The sequence below is a fragment of the Zophobas morio genome, unplaced genomic scaffold, assembly GCF_036711695.1.
Source record: "Zophobas morio isolate AGI-343-1 ecotype UQ-CSIRO unplaced genomic scaffold, CSIRO_AGI_Zmor_V1 ptg000012l, whole genome shotgun sequence".
In the NCBI taxonomy this organism is placed as follows: Eukaryota; Metazoa; Arthropoda; class Insecta; order Coleoptera; family Tenebrionidae; genus Zophobas; species Zophobas morio.
The window spans coordinates 3,032,333-3,057,419 of record NW_026972117.1 but is presented as its reverse complement, the minus strand read 5'-3'; the positions used below and the strand labels follow the sequence as shown (position 1 = coordinate 3,057,419).

Here is a 25,087-nt window from a genome sequence, read left to right as displayed (position 1 = left end):
CCTATCAGGTATTAGCCCCGCCCACCCACCCTTTTTTTTCTTAGAGACTATGTCATTTGCCAAAATCAGTCTTATCTTGGCAGCTACTAGCTCCGCCCACGCACCCTCTCTTTTCTTAGAAGATCTGTCATTTGCCAAAATCAGTCTTATCTTAGCCAATAGCCGCTAAGATAAAACTGATTTTGGCAAATGACAGATCTTCCAAGAAAAGAGAGGATGGGTGGGCGTTGTTAGTAGCTGCTAGGAAAAGACTGACTTTGACAAATGAGATCTCTCTAAGAAAACAGAGGGCGAGTGGCGGGGTTAGTATTTGCTAAAATAAGATCGATTTTGGCAAATTACATACCCTCTAAGAAAAGACAAGGTGGGTGGGCGGGGCTAGTACTTGCTAGGATAAGATTGATTTTGGCAGATGACATACCTTCCAAGAAAAGAGAGGGCGGGTGGGCGGGGCTAGTTCCTGCTCGGATAAGACTGACTTTGGCAAATCAGATCCCTCTAAGAAAACAAATGGCAAATGACATATCCTGTAAGAAAAGAGAGGGTGGGTGGGCGGGGCTAGTAGCTGCTAGGATAAGACTGACTTTGGCAAATAAGATCCCTCTAAGAAAACAAATGGCAAATGACATATCCTCCAAGAAAAGAGAGAGTGGGTAGGCGGGGCTTGTACCTGCCAGGGTAAGACTGACTTTGGCAGGTACTAGCCTCGCCCATCCGCCCTCTATTTTCTAAGAGCGTATGTCATTTGCTAAAATCGATCTTAGAAAAGCAGGTACTAACCCCGCCCACCCACCTTCCCTTTTATTACAGGATGTCATTTGCTAAAATCAATCTTATCCAAATAGTTACTAGCCCCGCCCACCCGCCCTCTATTTTCTTGGAAGGTATGTCATGTGCCAAAATTAGTATTATCTTAGCTAGTACTTGCTAACGTAAGTCTTATTTTGACAAATAACATATCCTCTGATAAAATAGGGGGCGGGTGGGCGGGGCTAGTACTTGGTAAGGTAAGACTGATTTTGGAAAATGACATATCCTCTGAGAAATCAGGGGGCGGGTGGGCGGGGCTAGTTTTTGTTAAGATAAAACTAATTTGGCCCCTATTAAGGGATCTCATTTGCCAAAGTCGTCTTATCTTGGCAAGTACTAGCCCCGCCCACCCACCCTCTCTTTTCTTAAAGAGCATATGATTTGCCAAAATTAGTATTATCTTAGCTAGTCCTTGCTAAAGTAAGTCTTATTTTTGACAAATAACATATCCTCTGATTAAATAGGGGGCGGGTGGGCGGGGCTTGTACTTGGTAAGATAAAACTGATTTTGGTAAATGATCTATCCTCTGAGAAAACAGGGAGCGGGTGGGCGGGGCTAGTATTTTTTTAAATAAAACTGATTTTGCCCCTATTAAAGGATCTCTTTTGCCAAAGTCAGTCTTATCTTGGCAGGTACTAGCCCCGCCCACCCACCCTCTCTTTTCTTGAAGAGTATATGATTTGCCAAAATTAGTATTATCTTAGCTAGTCCTTGCTAACATAAGTCTTATTTTGACAAATGACATATCCTCTGATAAAATAGGAGGCGGGTGGGCGGGGCTTGTATTTGGTAAGATAAGACTGATTTTGGCAAATGACCTATCCTCTGAGAAAACAGGGGGCGGGTGGGCGGGGTTAATATTTGTTAAGATAAAAGAATTTTGCCCCTATTAAGAGATATCATTTGCCAAAGTAAGTCTTATCTTGACAGATATTAGCCCCGCCCACCCACCCTCTTTTCTTGAAAAGTAGATGATTTGCCAAAATTAGTATTATCTTAGCTAGTACTTACTAACATAAGTCTTATTTTGACAAATGACATATCCTCTGATAAAATAGGGGGCGGGTGGGCGGGGCTTGTACTTGGTAAGATAAGACTGATTTTGGCAAATCACCTATCCTCTGAGAAAACAAGGGGGCGCGTGGGCAGGGTTAGTTTTTGTTAAGATAAAACTAATTTGGCCCCTATTAAGGGATCTCATTTGCCAAAGTCAGTCTTATCTTGGCAGGTACTAGCCCCGCCCACCCACCCTCTCTTTTCTTGAAAAGTATATGATTTGCCAAAATTAGTTGATACTAATACTAAGATAATTCTTAGCTAGTCATTGCTAACGTAAGTCTTATTTTTGACAAATGACATCATCTGATAAAATAGGGGGCGGGTGGGCGGGGCTTGTACTTGGTAAGATAAGACTGATTTTGGTAAATGATCTATCCTCTGAGAAAACAAGTTTTTACCCGAAACGTCCAGATTTTTGGAAAAAAATCAAAATTTTGAAACAACAATTTGCAATTAAATTTGGAATCTGCAAAACCGAATGCTTTGAAATTTTGTAGACGGTTTACAGTTATCACACGCATGAAAAATTTGTATTGAAAATATATTTACTTATCCCCTCCAAAAACTTGATGACGTCAGCTCAAAAGTTTGCCGAATAAATCCTATCTAAAATGTAGAAAATATGATGAGTTTGTACTTGTGATTTATCATTCCATTAATATTTTTTTGTTTTGCGTATACAGGATAACTTAAAAAAATTATTATTGTATTTCAGGAGCGAGGGAGCTTCTGTCGACACAACGTTCGACCAATTTAAAAAAAAAATCTGAAGTTTTTAGTTCAAGATAACCACAATCACAAGATTTCTAAAGTTATTATAGAAATTTTAATCAAACCGATTACGCCAATTATGTTAAATATGTTATGTCGTGTAAAAGTGCACTTTGCGTATGATATTAAAGATTACTAATTCATAGATGTTAAGAAAAACTTGGCTCAGCTGGTATAAAGTGACTCATGCCTATTGTGTTCCAAGAATAATAGAAGTTTTATGATTCGACTTTTCTAAGCCCCTCATTTGCGATAAGATAGACCGTCGTAGGTACAGGTAAAGAAATTAATTTATTGCACACCCTCGAAGATGGTACTAAACCCCTCGTAAACAGTAATTAGCCAAAACGAGTGTTCGTTTATTTTCTTTTATAAATATTAGCGTCCTCACTAAGCTAGTGCGGCTCTGTTTATAAGAGGGGCAGCCAACCACAATAAAAGCTCGCCACTTAAGTTTAAGATGGTGTTGTAAATTTTCAGGTAGTAAACTTTCTTTATTTGTGTCCAAGGGTAGTCCAGGCGTCAAAATTATAAAACCACTGTGGGATTAAGACCATAAATCAAGACAATAGAACAGAATTTTTCACGTCACCTTGAACCCGAAGATACGTTTCAAATTACCCATTCCTGACACATAATCAATATTATTGCACCACTACTTCGTCGTTAAGTATGTAATTTAGAATTTCCTCTGGCATTTTCGCGGTGACATTGTAAATGACACTTTTTACCACAATTTAACCTAACTTAAAAACAAAAAAAGTCAAACACAAAGCTTTCGCAAAAACGGCCACCTCAGTTCTGCATGTGCATGTGTGACCCCATTTTGTAAATGACCTAATAAACAAAGAACACGTACTTTATGACTTCTACTCTGGAAAACTTTCTGTACATCATTATTCTTAGAATACTCAAAATTATCTATTTTTATCAAGCCGTATCAACTGCGGCAATCACATCAAGATTTGCGGATTATTAAAAATTCTATGAATTTTGAGTTAATATTTCTTGCTGATGCATCGCAAGTTGCATACATCCAGCCAACGCCTGCACTCTATGCACTTGCCCCCACAACCCCAACCCACTCACCTATCTGCGAGTACTTCCGCATCTCCCTGATCGCGTCCAACAGGAACAGCACCAGGATCGCCAGCAGAATCAAGAAATAAATCCCCGCTTGTCTCTGCAGCCCCTGCAGGAACCTCGACTTGAAAAACGCATTCCACCTCTTGGGGCTCGCCACCGGCAGCACCAGCAGCAGCACTATAGCGATCTCGGCGTAGAGGAAGCCGGCGATTAGGGTCCACTGGAGGCTCATCTCGACCTTTCGTTTGAGGTTATACTGCGAATCTGACAGCCGAGAGTGACTTTTATGGCGACTGTCGGTAAAACTGATGTGGCCTTTCGCAATTTATCCGCGCCGACGAACAACAGCGGGGCTATCTGATAGGTAAATAAACTCAAAGTGTGACTCACTTGCGTATAAATAGGCTGATTAAATCGTGATTGGGTGCGTTTCGCCTTCAGATGCTGAAAAAAGAGATTTGAGTGGTCATTGTGTTACCGACCGAGCGGATGCGGGCCGGCAATGTAGAGGATGTAGAGACAGAGAACGTAGAGAAGCGTCATAGTTTAAATCAAATGACAGTTGAGGACTTCTCAATTTATGTTGGTAGCAGTGTTTGTTTCTAACTAGGAATAAAAGTAACTAGAAGAAATGTGATAATATTTTTAACGACGCGTTTTATTTTTGACAAATTGACACTAGATTTAAAGTTTGTCCAGAATTATAAGAATTTTATGCAGTGGCGTAGCTAACTTCCACTGCGCCCCCCGCAGTTTATAGTAAGCGCCCCCATACACCAAATTTAAAAAGTAATATAAAATTAATATGAAATTACTGGTTTACCAGTAGTGGCGCCGAATAACACAGATTTTACAAATAATAATAATTTATACACATAATAATTTTTAAAAATTGTTAATTGATTATACTGGCTTCATTCGACGTTGTCGAGAGTTCATAAATTCGCGTATGACACTGTCGAGATCTAATTTTTGGGATCGATCACACTCAATGCTCAACACAGCTAAGTTGGTTAATCGTGTTTGACTTATCGTGCTTCCCAAATATGATTTAATTAATTTTAATTTAGAAAAAGATCTTTCTGCCGATAAAGTAGTCACTGGAAGTGTTAAAAATAGAAGTAACGCAGCGCAAATATCTGGTAAACTACTCGTTAAAAAATTATTGTCCATAAACAGAAACTTAGCAATATTTGTAATTTTAGTTATTTTTTGCTGAATAATTTCACCAACAACAAAGTTTTTAAAACTAACGATTTGCCCACAGATTGCACTAGAAATATCTTCTTCGTATTTATTTGCCAACTTTGATGCTGCCTCCACCAATTCTTCGTCTGTACTATTCAACATTTCCTGTGGTTCCAGAAAAGAAAAATAGTTTCTGACGTTTTTCATGCTTTCAAACCTATCTTTAATTTGAATGTTTATAATACCAAGAGCAGGATAGAAAACGGTTGTTTTAAATTTTTCAGTGGGATCTTTGAAAACGGTATCTTCACATAATTTGTCATGAAACAGTTTTACTTTTTTTATACGTCTATTTGAAAAAGAATTGTTAATTTTCCAGGTATCGGCACATTTCCTTGATTCCTCCATTATTTGTTCAAAATTGTCACGTATACTTTGAAATTTGTCTTTTAGATGTTCCATCCATTTACAAGCCTCATTTAAAGTAATATTTGAACTCTGTCAAGTTTTTGAGACCAAATTGACATTTTCTAAAATTTTGCATTGAAATACTAATAGAGCAACAAATTCAAATGAATCCATTTTTTTACGAAGATCTACAGCTTCATCTATTTCACTTTTCTTTTTTGATGTTAAAATAATTTTTGACAAACAGCTCATAACTGTTGAGAGATTATATCTAATGGCAATTAGAGAATCAAATCTCGATGACCATCTGGTGGGGCATAACTTTTTTAAAGTTTTTTTATAACACACTTATCATTTTCTTTCATCTCAATGTTAAGTTGTTGCCATCCATTCTTAAGAGAATCATTAAGAACTAAATTGAGGTTATGTGTAGCGCAATGAACATATTCGGCGTAATGATGTTGTTTCAAGTTCTTCATTTTTTTTATATCATTTTCCCGATTTTTTAATTTTCATTTTCTGGATTTTATATCACAATTTTTCGTTTATTCAATTTTTCACATTTTCAATTCCTCGATTTTCCAATTTTTAATATTTAGATTTTACAATAATTTTCGTGTTTTCGACCGCAATTTTTCGATCTTTAAGTCTCTCAATTTTTAATCTTTCGATTTTTGAATTTTCCGTTTCTTCAATTTCTCAAGTTTTTAGATTTCTCGAAGCGTTCCTTTTATACTTTTGCGTTTTTTCATTTTGAGTTTTCAATTTTACAATTTTTCTACATTTGTATTTTATAACTTTTCCATTTTGTTTATTCGGAAAGCAGAAACTTCGAAAAATTGAAAAATCGGAAAATTAAAAAATTGGAAAAAATTGAAAAAACAAAAAATTGCAAAATCGATAAAACGGAAAATCGAATGGAATTTGTTTTTACGATTTTTTAACTTCGATTTTTTAATCTGTATATCAATTTTTCGATTTTTGGAATTTTCTGTTTCTCATATCTACGTTTATCGATTTTTTGTTTTTCGATTTTTCTGTTTATTTTTTTTTTAAGTAAATATTTCAATTTTGAATTTTCCGATTTCGGCTTATTTCGATTTCACGATCTTTTGAAGTCTCAAGTTTTCGATTTCGATTTCTTGGTTTTTCGATTTTCAAAATTTTAGATTTTTCTAGTATATATTTTAAATTTTCCATTTTTCGCTTTTATAATCTTTATGTTTCGATTTCCCGATTTTTATTTTTTAATGTGTTTCAATTTTTCCATTTTTGGAATTTTCGATTTCTCATATCTCAATTTTCTAATTTAAGAAATTTTCCGATTTCTCGATTTTTAAATTTTTGGCCATCTCAATTTTTCAACATCGCAATTTTATGAATTTTTCAATTTCTATATTTTTCAGATTTTGCATATTTTCATTTTCCCGATTTTGTAATTTTCATTTTCTTGATTTTATATCACAATTTTTCATTTTCCCATTACCTTTATTTTTTCAATGTTTCTTTGGATTTTATAATTTTTTGTTTATTCAATTTTTTACATTTTCAATCTTTGATTTTTTAAGTTTTTGATTTCCAATTTTTTTATTTTCCGAAGCTTTCATTTTGTACTTTGTCAGTTTTACAATTTTTCTATTTTATAATTTTTCGATTTTGTTTATTCGAAAAATTAAAAACTCGAAAAAGTGAAAAATTGAAACAATGAAAAACTAAAAACCGAGAAACTTAAAAATTAAAAAAAATTAATGAATCGAAGAATCGGAAAGAAGAAAAAGCATTCGAATTGAAAAATTGGAAAATCCAAAAATTGTAAAATCGAAAAATTATAGAATCTTGAAAACTGTAAAGTCCAAAAACTGTGACATTCAAACATCGAAAAATTGAAAAATTCCAAAAACGAAAAACTGAAAAAGTGAACAACTTTAAAAATTATAACTATTAGAAGTGTTACATAATTAAAATGAAAACTAGAAAAACTGCAAATGAAAAATTAAAGAAACGGAAAATTGAAAGCCGAAAATTGAAAAAATAAAGAAAATTAAAAACCTAGACGAAAAATTGCAAATCGAAAAGTTGACGAAATTAAAAACTGAAAACTCATGAAATTTGCAAACTCTAAAATTTGAAACATCTAAAAGTTGGAAAATCAAAAACTGAAAAATCGAGAAATCGAAAATTTTCAAAACTGAAAAGTCGAAAGATTGAAAAATCGAAATTTGGAAAATCGAAAAACCGAGGAATTCAAACTGAAAAAAGATCGAGAATTCAAGATGTGGAAAAATCTAAATATCTAAAATTTAAAAAATAGAAAAATTACAATAACGAAAAATTTAACATAAAAAAAAAACAAAATTAAAAAGTCGAAAAATCGAGAAATGGAAAAATGAAAATTTAGAAAAACAAAAGATTGAAAAGCATAAAAAAATTTAAAATCGACAAATTGAAAAATCTCAAAATTGAAAAGTCGAAAAATTGAAAAATCCAGAAATCGAAAAAAAGAACGAAAAGTAAAAACATTTTAAAATCGAAAAAACGAAAAATCGAGATGTAAGAAATCGAAAATTCCAAAATCGAAAAATTGGAATACACATTAAAAAGGTTAAAATAGGGAGATCGAAGCATAACAAAACATAAAATCGAAAAATGGAGAATTTTAAAAATCTAAAAACTTGAAGAAATAAAAAATTGAAAAATGGAAAAGCCGAGATATCGAAATTAAAAAATTGAGACATCAAAAGATCCGAGAAATGGAGAAATCGAAATAGCCCGAAATCGAAAAACCGGAAAATTTAAAACTAAAATACATATTTAAACTAAAAAAACCGATAAATCAAAATATTCAAAATTCAAAAAATCAGAAATTTTAAAAATCGAAACATTGGGAGATCGAAATATCAAAAAAGTGAAAAATTTTAAATTAAAAAATTGAAGATATTGAAAAATCCCAAACGGAAACTTCAAAAATCGATAAATTGGAAAGAGGAAAAATCGAAAAATCAAAGAATTGATTAATAGAGAAATTGAGTAATGTAAAAATGAAAATTTAAAAAAGGCAAAAATTGAAAAATTGTAACACTGAAATATCGAAAAATTAAGTAAACTAAAAATCGAAAAATCAAGAAATCGACAAATTGTAATTCAATTTTGTTTTATTTTTCCACAAAAATTTCGATGTCGAAGATAAAAATTCAACACGGATTCATAAACCATAGGTACACTGTTACTTTTTTTTTTAATTTATATAACATTTATTTGACAAAACTGTAGAACTGAAGAAACGAAAAATAGAAACATTGAAAAACTAAAAATCGAGAAAAAATTAATGAATCAAAGAACGAATTAAATCGAAAAATGTAAAGTCCAAAAACTAACATTCAAAGATCGAAAAATTAAAAAATTCCAGAAACGAAAAATTGAAAAAGTGAACAACTTTAATTAAAATTATAATTATTACATATCTAAAATGAAAACTAGAAAACCTGCAAATCAAAAATTGAAAATAAAAAAAATTGAAAAATCCAAAAAATATAAAAACTCGTTCCTCGCGCGTTAAAATATCTCGATTATTAATCGCCTTTATTAACAAACTTGTTCGTTAAATAGCTATTATTAATTTACCTGATCTCATTTTCAATTCCAATGAAAACTCCTTCTTTAAAAATTGCACATTTTAAAAAAATATATCGGTTACGTTACGGTCTGCGCCCCTTTTGACGCTGCGCCCCCCCGCATTGCGAGGTCTGCGGGGGTGCTATTTACGCCACTGATTTTATGGACTCCCAACGTTAATTTGTTTCACAGCTCAGCCGTCAATTCTATTGTACAGGTAAAGAGCCTGTCAGGGGAAAGCCGATCTTTGCTGGACCTGAGTTCGTCCCGCTCTTCAGCTAAACAATAAAACTGACAACAGGGCTGTAAAACAAATTAACTTTGGGAGTCCATAAAATTCATATAATTCTGGACAATCTTTACCTGAATATTACAAGCTGCTTACTGCTGTTTCCTTCACTTTCATTCATAGTGAAGCAAGGTCTTTATTGGCATCCACTATTTAAATTTGGCGTTTGCCTTTGGCGGTTGAGGACTCCAATGTCAATAAGGGCGGTTTTGCAAAATCAGCTCTATGTCGCTTCTCTACGTTCCCCGGTAGAGAACTGCGTGGGGGAGGGGGGTGGCGGCGCGGAGGGGATTTCGGGTGGAGATTAGGGACTTCCCAGTGTTTCATGGGCATCGACGGTGTAAGCACGACTGACAAAGTGGCGTCTGTTCATTTAGCGAAAAAGGTATTTCATTTTTTCTATTTTTGTGTTTATTTGAATTTTTTAATTGTGTGTGTTTTCGTTGTTGCAGATTAAGTTGGATCGTGGTGTAATGGGGGGCAAGAGCAAAAAAAGGTCGAAAGGTAAAGCCACCGTGGACGGTGGCAACTCCAAAGGTCAAGCTAGAGATGACGCAATAGTGGAAAATGCGGCTAAAGCGAAGCACCCGCCTAGAAATCGGTCCCCAGGTGACGTTTCGATCCAAAAAGAAGTTAAAGATAACCATGGTTTTACAAAAAGTGACACGTGGAAAGATAACACGCGAAGTGAGAATCGAAGAGAAAATAAGAATGGTGGTTTTTACAAACCCAGACAAAGTGAGCCAAGTCGGGGTAATAGGGAGTATGAAGGGGAGAGAAGGACGGATACAAAAAGGTATTCTTTGAACGAGAACGACCGTGGCAGAGGAAAACCAAGAGATCATTCAAATGTAAGTAGATAACGAACATAAATATTAGTTGCTAACGCGCTTTAAGTTGCATTTTGAATGCAAGATGGTGAAGTGTTTGATAACGCGGAATGTCTGTAATAATAATTGAAGCGTAAGTGCATTGATAAACAGGATGTGGAAATTATCGTTCGATATTGTAGGAATTCTGGCGATTTTTTAATTTGAGTTGGCGTTACTTGAGTTTATTTATCATTTAGCGGCCAATTTTCATTTTGGTAATTTTTGGGTTCTGTTGGATTATACAAAGTGCAAGTATCTGATGAACTGAAATTTAGAAAAAAGTCAAGGGTGGTAATCGGCGCCAAAAAAAATTAGACAAGCGCACTAATTCTGGTACCAAAATTGATCTTACGAAACGTCAAAGTGATATTTTCCGAGAAATATTTTATCTATTTACAATTTTAAAGGCAGCTGTGCATAGATAATTAACTTCGCAGCGTGAGGTACGTACATTCCAGAGAGAGTTATCCCTTTTAAGCCTCTACCTGCTTTTCATAAAGGATCGTTAAATCACTACTTAAATGATTATTTGGAGTTGGAAGGATCTTGTTTAAATATGCAATTATTATTTACTCTTAATTTCCAGACTCCACTTTTAATTTTGGCTTCTTTTTCATTTTATAAAAAAATACATATGATCCATCCAAAGTTATGCAGAGAGAACTTTCGATGGTAGGATTTAAAAAATTATATATTATTGAATTTTTGATTTTTACTTCCCGAGCGTAAGCAAAGGAAGTATTGTAATCGAGTCCGTCGGCCGACTCTCTACTTTTACGTTTTCTCGATCTTTCATGACCCCTAGAAGACGAAGAAATAGGTCTCCCATTTCCGTCTGTCTGTCCGTCTGTCCGTCCGTCTGTCCGTCCGTCTGTCCGTCCGTCTGTCCGTCCGTCTGTCCGTCTGCCGTCCCGGATTTTTATTAGACAGATAATCTCCGAAAGTACTCGACCGATTGTTGTGAAATTTTGTACTTATATTAAGAATATCATGTAGATGGTAAAACGCTAACCAAAATTTGTCTAATCATCCCCACCACTAATGCGATGACGTCACTTCAAAATTGTACATAGTAAATGGGTTTTCAATTGTATAAAATAACATAGTCCTACACATGTAGTTTACAACTCTGAATCGACTTTTCACCCGAAACGTCCAGATTTTTGGAAAAAAAATCAAAATTATAAAACAATATTTTGAAATTTAATTTTTAATCTGCTAACCAGAATGCTTTGAAATGTTGCAGATGTTTTAAGGCTATAAAGAGCATCATAAATCATTAGTCAAAAAATATTTGCTTATCCCCTCCAAAAACTTGATGACGTCAGCTCAAAAGTTTGTGGAATAAATCATATCTAAAATGTACAAAATATGATGAGTCTGTACTTGTGATCTATCACTCCATTCATATTTTTTGGATTTGCATATACAGGGTGACTCAAAAAAATTAATGAATGCGTAAATATATTTTATTGATTTAATCAGGAACTACAAAACCGAATGCTCTGAAATCTTGCAGATGTTTTAAGGTCATAAAGAGCATAATAAATGTTTAGTCAAAATATATTTGCTTATCCCCTCCAAAAACTTGATGACGTCAGCTCGAAAGTTTGCCGAATAAATCATATCTAAAATGTACAAAATATGATGAGCCTGTACTTGTCATTTATCACTCCATTCATATTTTTTGGATTTGGATATACAGAGTGACTCAAAAAAATTAATGAATGCGTAAATATATTTTATTGATTTAATCAGGAACTACAAAACGGAATGCTCTGACATCTTGCAGATGCTTTAAGGTTATAAAGAGCATAATAAATGTTTAGTCAAAATATATTTGCTTATCCCCTCCAAAAACTTGATGACGTCAGCTCGAAAATTTGCCGAATAAATCATATCTAAAATGTACAAAATATGATCAGTCTGTACTTGTGATCTATCACTCCATTCATATTTTTTGGATTTGCATATACAGGGTGATTCAAGAAAATAAATGAAAGCGTAAATTTATTTTACTGATTTACTCAGGAACTACAAAACCGAATGCTTCGAAATCTTGAAGATATTTTAAAATTATCATAAGCATGGTAAATTTTTGATCAAAACGTATTTGGTCGTCCCCCCTAAAAAATTTATGATGTCACCACAAAATTTTGCTGAATAAATCCTATCTAAAATGTACAAAATATGGTGAGTCTCTTCTTGTGATTTATCATTCCATTCAAATTTTTTCGATTTGCATATACAGGGTGACTCAAAAAAATTAATGAATGCGTAAATTTATTTTATTGATTTAATCAGGAACTACAAAACCGAATGCTTTGAAATCTTGCAGATGTTGTAAGGTTATAAAGAGCGTAATAAATTTTTAGTCAAAATATATTTGGTTATCTTCTACAAAAAACTGATGACGTCAGCTCAAAAGTTTGCCAAATAAATCGTATTTAAAATGTACAAAATATGATGAGTCTGTACTTGTGATTTATCATTCCATTCATATTTTTGGATTTGCATATGCAGGGTGACTCAAAAAAATTAATGAAGGCGTGAATTTATTTTATCGATTTAATTTAATTTAATTACAAAACCGAATGCTTTGAAATCTTGGGAATATTTTAAAGTTATTATAAGCATGGTAAACTTTTGTTCAAAATGTATTTGTTCATCCCTCCTAAAAAAAATTGATGACGTCACCCTTAAATTTTTGCTGAATAAATCCTATCTAAAATGCAAAAAATATGATGAGTTTGTACTTGTGATTTATCATTCCATTCATATTTTTTAGATTTTCTTAAGAGGTGGTTCAAAAAAATTAATGAAGTCAATTTATTTTATTGATTAAATTAAAGGCAACACTTATTATTAGTATTACACCCCAACCAACCCAATTTGGTAGACACAAAATTTGTTAAAGGAAAAACTCGGTTGAAACATAAGGGTAGCACGCTTATTTACATCGACTTTAACATTACAGATCTGCATTTGTTTTATGCGGTCACTTGGTTCCGCGAATGCGAAATAGACATGTTTATAATCAACCAATTGTGAATTTCACCGTCAAGAATTAAAATAAAACGCAATGTTTTATATAATAAGCGGAAGTCGAAGCAATAAAACCGATGGTCGTTTTGTTTACAGTTTCTCTGTTTGATTCTCACGTATGCTGTTACGCTTGTCATCTTAAATTAAGAATGTTTATACATAAACGATTTTCAGTTGCCCTTCATATTACTAGACAGCGGATTTCTGTCGGGCTACGTCACGATTATAGGGTGGGACACGTCCCCATTATATTTATGGAATCCAGCACGCTGGATTCCATAAATATAATTAACGATTTATTAATCAAACGGCTAAGTAAATGAGAACGGGAATTAACAGCAGAGTGGAACGAAACAACGTTATTTTAATCTCAAATAAACGAAGTGCAGTCCGCAACGGCAATGAATTCGCATCCCGTGCAAGCCGTACCGAGTTTGGCCTTGCCTAGCCCGACAGAAATCCGCTCTCTAAATATTACACACCGGCGCCGTATACGTGAGTAAATTGTTTCGTTATTTTATTGATTATAAGAAATCAATATTCAAAACGACCCAATTCATTTTCCCGAAAATTTGGGAACACAATAATTTTATTCTTAGTAATACACTACATCTATCCCAACTGATATACGTGTCCTTGCAAAAATGTTGATGACGTCATCACAATTTTTTTTTAAATTCCCACTACAAAAATGTAATGAGAAAAAAAAACATAATAGGCATGCAGTCGTCAAGTTTCCGACAGCGAGGGAAGTACTGTCTAAACTCTTTAGACCAATTTTTTTTTCTTCAATTTAACGATATACAACTGTCGAGTTGCCATTTTTAAAATTTTCACTTTTTCGATTTGCAGTTTCAAGAGTTTTAAATTTTTCTTTTTTCAATAACATTTTTAGATTTTTCAATTTTTCATGTCTTAATTTTTCGAATTGCAAATTTTGGTTTCCGTTTTTTATGTTCTATACAGGGTGTTATTGAAAGCTACCTACAACAAAATTCACAGTTATTCAGGAAGTCTAAGAAGTCTGAAAAATTTATTTTGTGTTATCGAAATTATAAGGGGAAAATTAACCCTTATCCAACCTTTTTAGACGCTACTGAAGGATAAATAGGTAAAATTAATTTATTTTAGTAAATCCTAGCAACTGTAACAATAAAACTTTTGTTAAGACTAAATGCTGCTATAGAAACGAAAAGTGATCTTTTTATCAGAGGCGTACAACGAATTTGGACATAAATTTTAATTATTTTTTATCTCTAAAAGGAGAACATATTTACCTGAACTTTTTTTTACCTTTAGCACCCATACTTCGAGACCAATTGCCGATTTTATTTTGTACGTACCTTTCAATAACACGCTGTATTTAAAAAAAATTCGATTTTCACTATTCTGAGTTTATAATTTTTTTTTTTCACTAATGTGAAAATTTTCAAATTTCGGGTTTTTCACTTTCTCGATTTGCAATTTTTCGTTTTTTCAATTTTAGATTTTTTAGTTTCTAGGTTTTTCAATTTTTGGTTCCTTCAATTTTTGATTTGCAATTTTTCCCCTTTTCAATTTTATTATTTTAGAATTTTGCAATTTTTCAATTATGTATTGTACTTTAGTATTTTTTGATTATTCGACTTCTCAATTTTTCGGTTTATAATTTTTCAATTTTCCGATTCTTCAATTTGCATTTATTCAAAATTTTAATTTGCGATTTTTCGTTTTTTTTCTTTATTTTCATAATTTTTATATTTTTCAGTGTTCCCGTTTTAGAATGTGTTGTGTTTTGTTTTTCCAATTTGAATTTTTTTGTTTCTAAAATTTTTCGATTTGCAATTTTTCAATTTTTCATTTTTTTTCTTTCTTAAATTTTACGATTTGCAACTCTTCGAGTTTTCAATTTAAGGTTTTTCGGTTTCTCGATTTTTCAATTTTTGATTAGCAATTTCTAGTATCTAATAGTATTAATTATAATTTAAAAAAAATTTCACCTTTTCAATTTTACGATTTTAGAATTTTTGCATTGTTATTGCATTTTAAACTTTTTCATTTATTCGATTTTTCAATGTTTCGATTTTATATCTTTTTGTTTTTTCAAAATCAATTTTTTCAATTTTTCATTTTTTTTCTTCAATTTTACGATATGTAACTTTTTGAGTTACCATTTTAAAATTGTTCACTCTTTCGATTTGCAGTTTCAGGAATCTTCAACTTTTTATTTTTTAAATTGAATTTTTTCGAACTGTAATTTCTCGTTTCCGTTTTTATTTTCTATATTTTAAAAATTTTTGGTTTCCAGTGTTCTGATTTTATATATATTTTTCGCCAATATGAAAATTTTCAAATTTTGGATGTTTAAATTTTTCGATTTGCAGTTTTTCAGTTTTCAATTTTTCCATTTTTTAATTTTTGGTTTTTTCAATTATTGGATTTTAGAACTTTTTCATTTATTCAAAATTTCTCTTTGCAATTTCTCGTTTCGGTTTTTTATTTTCTTTATTTTCATAATTTTTCGATTTTTCAGTGTTCCGAATGTATTATGTTCCGTTTTTCCGGTTTCAATTTCTTTCAATTTTTGTTTCTTCATTTTGTAGATTTGCAGTTTTTTATTTCTTTTTTTTTCTTTATTTTCATACTTTTTCTATTTTTGAATGTTTCCATTTTACAATGTTTTGTTTTTTCAATCTGAATTTTTTGTTTCTTCAATTTTCTGATTTGCAATTTTCCAATTTTTAATTTTTTTTCTTTCTTAAATTTTACGATATGCAACTCTTCGAATTTTCATTTTTAAATTTTTCATTTTTTCGATTTTCCAATTTGTGAATGTTTCAATTTTTCTTTTCGGGTTTTTATTTTCTTTTTTTTCAATATTTGGTTTTTTCAATTTAAGTTTTTTGCAATTTCTCTGGTTTTCATTTTAAATATGTATCTAATATTAATTTTTAAAAATTTTCACTTTTTCAATTTTACGATTTTAGAATTTTAGAATTTTTCAATTATTATTGCATTTTAAAACTTTTTCATTTATTCGAGTTTTTAATGTTTGGATTTTATAACTTTTTGTTTTTTCAAAATCAATTTTTCATTTTTTTTTTCTTCTATTTTATGATATGCAACTTTCTGAGTTACTATTTTAAAATTTTTCACTTTTTCGATTTGCAGTTTCAGGAGTTTTCAACTTTTTATTTTTTAAAATGAATTTTTTCAATTTTTCGAACTGCACTTTTTTGTTTCCTATATTTTAAAAATTTTCGATTTTCAGTATTCTGATTTTATATTTTTTTTCAGTTTTCAATTTTTCCATTTTTAAATTTTTCGTTTTTTCAGTTATTGGATTTTATAACTTTTTCATTTATTTGACTTCTCTGATTCAATGTTTCGTTTCGGTTTTTTAGTTTCTTTTTTTTTCAATTTTTCGGTTTTTCAATGTTCTGATTTCATAATTTTTCAATGTGAAACTTTTCAATTTTTGGATTTTTTAATTTTTCGTGTTTTCAATTTTAGATTTTTCAGTTTCTCTAGTTTTCACTTTTTTCTTCAATTTTTGATTTGCAGTTTCTCTAGTTTTCATTTTAAATCCAAAATTTTAAAAATGGAAAAATTGAAAAAACCAGAAATTGAAAAGTTCCCAAAACTGATAATCTCGAAAAAATTCAGAAATCGAAAACTTAAAAAATCGGGAAATTTAAAAATCGAAAAGCCGAAAAATTTTTAAAATCGAAAAATTGAAAATAGAAATATTGAAGAACTGAAAATTGAGAAATTGAAAAATCGAAAATTTAAAACATTGAAAAATCAAATATCGAAAAACTGGAAAATCGAGAAATGCAAACTTGAAAAAATCAAAAAAATTAAAATTGGTAATTCTAAAATTTAAAAATCGAGAAATTGCTTGATAAATTGAAATATCAAAAAATTGAAAAATTAAAAAAATGGAAAATCGAAAATTAAAAAACTCCGAAAACCTGAGTAATCGAAGTATAAAACAGTCGAAAAATTGAAAAATCCAAAGTTTGAAAAACGAAAAATTCAAAATTTAAAAAGTAAAAAGTCGAGAAATCGAAAAATCCAGAACTCGGAAAAATCGAAAAATCCAAATACTAAAAAATCCCAAAACTCATTTACGATTTTACAATTTTTCCATGTTTTAATTATTGCATTATAAAACTTTTTCATATATTCGATTTTTCAATATCTCGATATTTAATTTTTCAATTTTTCGATATTTCAGCGTTACAGTTTTTCGATTTGACGATTCCATAATTTTTCGATTTTACAACTTTTGGGCTTTTCAATTTTTCGATTCGATTCTTTTTTTTTCTTTCCAATTTTTCGATTAATTCTTTTTTTTTCGATTTTTACGTTTCTCGATGTTTAATTTTACAATGTTTCAATGTTTCGTTTCTTCAGTTTTTCGATCTGCAATTTTTCAGTTTTCAATTTTCCGATTTTTCAACTTGTGGAAAAATTGCAAAATTGTAAAACTGAAACATCAAAAATGAAAAAACCAAAATAAATAATAAAATGTAAACTTTGAAAAATCTAAAACTTGGAACCAAGAACTGTACAAGAAAAAGTGAAAAATCGAAAGATAAACAATAAAGAAGCTTAAAAATCGAAAAACGAAATATTGTAAAATCAAAATATTGAAAATTAAAGAAATCTGAAAGCCGAGAAATCCAAAAATTTAAAAATTGGAAAACCGGGAAATTAAAAAAGCAAGCATTGAAAAAATAAAGGAAATAAAAAAACGAAACATTGTTGTATAATATCGAGAACATGAGAATTAAAAAATCGGGAAAATGAAAAATAGAAATCAAGAACTTGAAAAGCTTGATTTTTTTTATAATCTTGTATCTTTCTTACAGAACAGAAAAAAATACCGACCCAATTTCCACCAAGACATCGAGTTCCTCCAATACGAAGATGAGTTCTTGTCCCACAAGGGCCACATCGGGGAGTACACCAAAGTCAGAGAAGTCTTCAGCGACCTATTCGACGCCCCGGAGGACTACTCCTTGGCCCACTGCGTAGCAGAAGACATGAACATGGGGAGCGGAATTGCAGTACAATTTCGGTACGACAACAAAAAGCAAAAATATTTACAACAATATATAAATACAATTTTTGAAATTTCCAGACACAAGTTCAAACGCGTTGACGACCTCCTCAACCAATATCAAAGCAAAGGCGGCCTGGCCATTCTGACGGACAAAGACCGCTACATCTACTACCTAGTGACGAAGACATATTCCACGGGCAAACCCACCTACGCCACCCTTTTCTCCTCACTGAAGTGTCTGAAAAAGCACGTAGTGGAAAAGCGGGTGCAGAAAATCGCCATGCCCAGAATCGGCTGCGGGTTGGACAGGCTCGATTGGCCCAACGTGAAGTTCATGGTGGAGTTCGTGTTCAGGGACGTGGACGTGGAGATCGTCGTCTGCAACCTGGAGCCGGTTCGTAAAAAAAAAAACGAAAAACTAGCAACACATTACTGATTTATTTGTTTCATTTAGACTGAAGAAGCTTCCCCCCAACAAAGACACCGAAACTGCAGAGTCACCCACGAGACGTACGCCATCGAAACTATCGACACCGGCACCGTCATCTTGTACTTCTCCTCTGAAGATGAACACATCTCCGACGAAATGCGCAAGCTCGACGAGAAGTTTCATTTTCTTTCGGACTTCCGATACGCCAAGAAAGCCAAAGGGAACGTTATTTTGAACACTAGGAATCAAAATTATTTGATTTGTGGCTGCATTGTCAAGAAGACTGAGCGAGACCCGTTTGATTTTATCGCCTTGCAGAAGTGTCTTTCCGCCATACAGAAAGAAAATAGGAAAAGTAAATTTTACTATTACGCTTTTCAAGCGATGAGGGATGAAACTGATTCTTGCATTAACTACAAGATTATTAATATTTTGAGGAATAGCTTGCGGGAGGTGGAAGTGTACGTTTGCTGGCCTGGGGATTTGCAGAACGAGATGGTCCCCAGAGACCGGTTTGTGGATGATAAGAGTGACGAGAAGTGGAAGCCAAGAAGAAGAGTTTTGCCATGAATTGGAGAGATGGGGGTGGGGAGAAGAGTTTGCAACGAGAGTGGTGGCAGCCAGACACAAAATAAGGAAAGTGGGAGGGAGCGAACGACAGCCAGTTGGACGAATCGTTCGTGAGTTCTGTTTCAATGGGAGAAGACTTGGAAAGCAACAGTGCTTGGTTCCAAGTATGGATGAAATGTGAAACTGTGTGTGAATAAGTGGTTGGTTGTTTAAAAGTCGTGTGAATCAGGTCGTCCCTGATTGGTAGTTTTTAAATAAATAAATACATAAACAAATAAATAATACTTTATTTCCTTTAAGACAACATTTACATTGTATAGGACACGTCAATAAGTACAAAAAAACAATACACTCGCAAATCGCATCAGAAAGTAATTAGACAACACAATTAAAGAATTCTGCTAGGCTATAAAACGCATTGTCTACTAGAAATATTTTAAGTTCCTTTTTACTTCCCGAGCGTAAGCAAAGGAAGTATTATAATCGAGTCCGTCGGCCGACCCTCTACTTTTACATTTTCTCGATGTTTCATGACCCCTAGAAGACGAAGAAATAGGTCTCCCATTTCCGTCTGTCTGTCCGTCTGTCTGCCGTGCCGGATTTTTATTAGACAGATAATCTCCGAAAGTACTGGATCGATTGTTGTGAAATTTTGTACTTATAATAAGAATATCATGTAGATGGTAAAACGCTAACCAAAATTTGTCTAATCATCCCCACCACTAATGCGATGACGTCACTTCAAAATTGTACATAGAAATGGGTCTTAAATTGTATAAAATAACATAGTCCTACACATGTAGTTTACGACCCCGAATTGAGTTTTTACCCGAAACGTCCAGATTTTTGGAAAAAAAATGAAAATTATAGAACAACATTTTGCAATTTAATTGTGAATCTGCTAACCCGAATGTTCTGAAATGTTGCAGATGTTTTAAGGCTCTAAAGGGCATCATAAATCTTTAGTCAAAATATATTTGGTTATTCCCTCCAAAAACTTGATGACGTCAGCTCAAAAGTTTGCCGAATAAATCCTATCTAAAATGTACAAAATATGATGCGTCTGTACTTGTGGTATATCACTTCATTCATATTTTTTGGATTTGCATATACAGGGTGACTCAAAAAAATTAATGAATGCGCAAAATTTATTTTACTGATTTACTCAGGAACTACAAAACCGAATGCTTTGAAATGTTGAAGATGTTTTTAAATTATCATAAGCATGGTAAATTTTTGATCAAAATGTATTTGGTCGTCCCCCCAAAAAAATTTATGACGTCACCACAAAATTTTGCTGAATAAACCCTATCTAAAATGTACAAAATATGGTGAGTCTCTTCTTGTGATTTATCATTCCATTCAATTTTTTTCGATTTGCATATACAGGGTGACTAAAAAAAATTAATGAATGCGGCAATTTATTTTTTTTATTTTTATATACCAAACTATTTTTGCTAGAGTAAGTCAGAAATTGAAAGTATTTATTATGCTCACTGTGCAAGATTTAAAAATATTAGGTTTGAAGATAAAGAATTTTTGAAATTCAAAAAATTGCAATATTTTAGTGGACGATTTTGGAAAAAAGGATCATTTATCAAAGAATCCCGTTGAAACTAACTTTCGAGGTCGAAATCTGTATGAAAATGTTTTTAGTTAAATTTCGAAAATTGTTGGAAAATGGAAATTTTCAAAAAATTTTTAAAAAATTTTGATTTTGAAAAAGTTGACAAAAAATTCACAAAAAATTCTGGGATATAGTTTTCGTCGTACTGATTCCAAAAACACGTTCGGCTGCAAGATTTAAAAACATTGGGTTTGAAAATATTTTTTTCAAATCGAAAACATTGCAAAACTTCTGTGGATGATTCTGGAAAAAAGGGGTTATCAAAGAAGTGGGGTTGAAATCAACTTGTTGGCTATTGGACAAAATTTTAAAAAAATTTTGTCCAATATAATTTGTTTTTCAAAAAGTTGCCAAAAAATTTCCAAACAGTTCTGGGATGTAGATTTCGTCGTACGGGGTCCAAAAACATGTTCCACTCCAAGATTTAAAAATATTAAGTTTGAAATTTTTTTTAGTCCAAAAAATTGCAAAACTTCCGTGGGCGCGATTCTGGAAAAAAGGAGCTATCAAAGAAATGGGGTTGAAACAAGCTCTTGGAGGTCGGAATCTATAAGAAAAAGTCTTTGGTTTAGATACATTTCGAATATTGTAGAATATTCGCCGAAATTGACCCAGAAAATTTTTGAAAATTTTGGCTTCAAAAGTTGGGAAAAATTTCCAAAAAATTCTGGAGTATAGATTTTGTCGTGCTGATGCCAAAAACCTGGCATCTTTATGTTTCCAGTCCAAGAGTTAAAAATATTCGGTTTTAAAATAAAAAATTTTTGAAATCCAGAAAATTGCACTGTTTCAGTGGGAGATTCTGGAAAAATGGTAGGAGATATCGAAAAAAATCGGTTGAAATTAACTTCTAGAGGTCGAAATGTATAAGAAAATGTCTTTGGTTCAATTTCGGATATTGTCGGAAATTGGCCGAAATTAAAAAAAAATTGAAAAATTTTGCTTTTGAAAAAATTGCCAAAAAATTTCCAAAAAATTTTGGGATGTAGATTTCGTTATACTGATTCCAAAAAGATGTTCCGCTATAAGATTTTAAAAATATTCGATTTGAATGGGGGTTTAGAAATGGTAGGAACTATCGAAAAAATGGTGTGGAAACTAACTTCTAGAGGTCTAAATCTGTAAGAAAATGTCTTTAGTTGAGTTAAATTTCGATTTATGTAGGATATTCGCCGGAATTTCCAAAACATTTTTGAAAAATTTGACTTCAAAAGTTGACAAAAATTTACAAAAAATTCTGGGGTATAGAATTTGTCGTGCTGATTCCAAAAATTTGGTATGTTTATGTTCCGGGTCCAAGAGTAAAAAATATTCGCTTTGATAATAAAAAATTTTTGAAATCCAAAAAGTTGCACAATTTCAGTGGAAAAATGATAGGAGATATCGAAAAAATTCGGTCCTAGTTAACTTCTAGAGGTGGAAATCTATAAGAAATTGTCTGGTTCAATTTTGAAAATTGTCGGAAATTGGCCGAAATTTTAACAAAAAATTTTGAAAAATTTTGCTTTTCAAACAGAGTAAGTATTTGTATGATTTAAACTTATTTTTAATAAATGGAGTGTTTCAATGTGTGTTGATTTACAGGCTGAAAATGAGAATAAGACGTCAGAAAGGCAAGTGATGAGTTCGTCGTCGCAAAGTAATAATTGGGGATCAAAGGATTCGTTTCAGGTAATATTTTGATTAACATTTCAAAAACACATTAACCCATATTATTTTACAGAGACCTTCATACCAACAACCCCAGATGGAAAAACTCACCCAAGCCCCCCCACGCACCCAAGATAACGAATACGAGTCATTCCAGCGGGATTTGGAGAGTGGCAGTATACCTGACTCACTGAAGGAAAGTTCAGATCTGCTAAAACAATATTCTCGAGTGTGCTTCGCTAGAGAAGACCTAATACCGAGCGGAGTGGCCCCAGGGTACTTAATAACCCATTCACTCCCCGCACATTCATATAACAATAATTTTCAGAGACGATATCTCCCCCCACATTGGTAAACTCCTCAACCAAAAACAACCAAGTGGAGGCTTGGCGTGCGTCAAAGAAGGAAGCAACTTCCTCTACTGCTTAATCGCCAGTCCTCCAAACAAACCCGTGACGTCACGGGCAGTATTTTCCGCCATTCGGAAACTGCACGACCACGCTAGCAAAAACTACGTGAAAAAACTATCCATACCGGTTCTAGAACCCACCAGTGATGACGAAATATCGTGGTCTGAAGTCAAAAGCATGTTCCAGTACCTTCTGGGTAAACGACAGATTGAAATGACCGCTACAACTTTCAAACCAGTTAACGATGTCTCCCTTTTGACACACAACAAGTGTAAATTAAACCATTCAAGATCCGCCATCCACCAAATCAAGAAGAAAACCATCATTCTTTACCTACCGTCCACCGATGGTGAGTTCACTGAAGAAATGACCAACTTGACGCTGAAATTCATCGACTTCGCAGAAAGTTTCCGCAGAAGTCGGAAAAGCTCTGGGTGCTTGATAAAACACAAAGAGAATGAAGATTACGTGTTGTATGGTTATGTGGCTCGGCGCGGCAACGGTGTGAATTTAGAAAAGCTGCGAAAATGCTTTTGTGAGGTCAACGAAAAAAATAAAGTGGAGCAGTTGCCCCATTTGGCAATTCAAGCGGGGAAGGATCAAGATGTTAATTTTAAAATAATGTCGGTCTTGTATTGTTTGCGAAATATTAGCATTACCATGTGCTGGCCTGGAGATCTGCACGCTCTCATGCCTTCAAAATAATTTTATTTTTTATCTTTACTGTGTGAATTTAATGATTGTTTTACGGAGGCATTATTATTATTATTATTAAATTGAAGTAAGTAATCACAATGTCAGAGCATGTAATAATACAAAAAAATTGGTCTAAAGAGTTAAGACAGTACTTCCCTCGCTTTCGGAAACTTGACGACTGCATGCCTATTGTGTTTTTTTCTCATTACATTTTGTAGTGGGAATTTAAAAAAAAATTGCGATGACGTCATCAACATTTTTGCAAGGACACGTATATCAGTTGGGATAGATGTAGTGTAATACTAAGAATAAAATTATTATATTCTCAAATTTTCGGGAAAATGAATTGGGTCGTTTTGAATATTGATTTGTAATAATCAATAAAATAACGAAACAATTTACTCACGTATACGTATCAGAAACAACTGAAAATCGTGTATGTATAAACATTCTTAATTTAAGATGACAGGCGTAACAGCATACGCGAGAGCCAAACAGAGAAACTGTAAACAAAACGACCGTCGGTTTTATTGCTTCGACTTCCGCTTATTATATAAAACATTGGGTTTTATTTTAATTCTTGACGGTGAAATTCACAATTGGTTGATTATAAACATGTCTATTTCACATTCGCGGAATCAAGTGAACGCATAAAACAAATGCAGGTCTGTAATGTTAAAGTCGATGTAAATAAGCGTGCTACCCTTATGTTTCAACCGAGTTTTTCCTTTAACAAATTTTGTGTCTACCAAATTGGGTTGGTTGGGGTGTAATACTAATAATAAGTGTTGCCTTTAATTTAATCAATAAAATAAATTGACTTCATTAATTTTTTTGAACCACCTCTTAAGAAAACCTAAAAAATATGCATGGAATGATAAATCACAAGTACAAACTCATCATATTTTTTGCATTTTAGATAGGATTTATTCAGCAAAATTTAAGGGTGACGTCATCAATTTTTTTAGGAGGGATGAACAAATACATTTTGAACAAAAGTTTACCATGCTTATAATAACTTTAAAATATTCCCAAGATTTCAAAGCATTCGGTTTTGTAATTCCTGATTAAATCGATAAAATAAATTCACGCCTTCATTAATTTTTGTGAGTCACCCTGCATATGCAAATCCAAAAATATGAATGGAATGATAAATCACAAGTACAGACTCATCATATTTTGTACATTTTAGATACGATTTATTCGGCAAACTTTTGAGCTGACGTCATCAGTTTTTTGTAGAAGATAACCAAATATATTTTGACTAAAAATTTATTATGCTCTTTATAACCTTAAAACATCTGCAAGATTTCAAAGCATTCGGTTTTGTAGTTCCTGATTAAATCAATAAAATAAATTTACGCATTCATTAATTTTTTTGAGTCACCCTGTATATGCAAATCGAAAAAATTTGAATGGAATGATAAATCACAAGAAGAGACTCACCATATTTTGTACATTTTAGATAGGATTTTTTCAGCAAAATTTTGTGGTGACATCATAAATTTTTTAG

General features: G+C 32.4%; 3 protein-coding genes across 5 annotated transcripts in view; 2 read left to right on the top strand and 1 right to left on the bottom strand.

Moving 5' to 3' along the window:
• LOC135127635 (B-cell receptor-associated protein 31) overlaps positions 1 to 25,087 on the bottom strand; it is a 30,726-nt gene that overhangs the window by 2,758 nt on the left and 2,881 nt on the right. For 2 of the 3 annotated variants that reach the window (XM_064054156.1, XM_064054157.1), the window contains exon 1: positions 3,731 to 3,959. The exons of the other annotated variant lie outside the window; for it this stretch is intronic. In XM_064054156.1, coding sequence (XP_063910226.1) covers positions 3,731 to 3,959 — 229 coding nt within the window. Of the gene's footprint in view, positions 1 to 3,730; positions 3,960 to 25,087 lie in introns of those variants that run through there. 3 annotated transcript variants of the gene reach the window in all.
• Positions 9,533 to 19,473, top strand: LOC135127629 (uncharacterized). The gene is made up of 5 exons (XM_064054148.1): positions 9,533 to 9,609; positions 9,677 to 10,075; positions 17,998 to 18,206; positions 18,270 to 18,585; positions 18,646 to 19,473. The coding sequence occupies exons 1-5, from the start codon at positions 9,550 to 9,552 to the stop codon at positions 19,189 to 19,191; spliced, it is 1,530 nt and encodes a 509-aa protein (XP_063910218.1). The 5' UTR covers positions 9,533 to 9,549; the 3' UTR covers positions 19,192 to 19,473.
• Positions 19,287 to 23,583, top strand: LOC135127746 (uncharacterized). Its single transcript, XM_064054338.1, has 4 exons — positions 19,287 to 19,355; positions 22,403 to 22,489; positions 22,542 to 22,744; positions 22,797 to 23,583. The coding sequence occupies exons 1-4, from the start codon at positions 19,317 to 19,319 to the stop codon at positions 23,581 to 23,583; spliced, it is 1,116 nt and encodes a 371-aa protein (XP_063910408.1). The 5' UTR covers positions 19,287 to 19,316.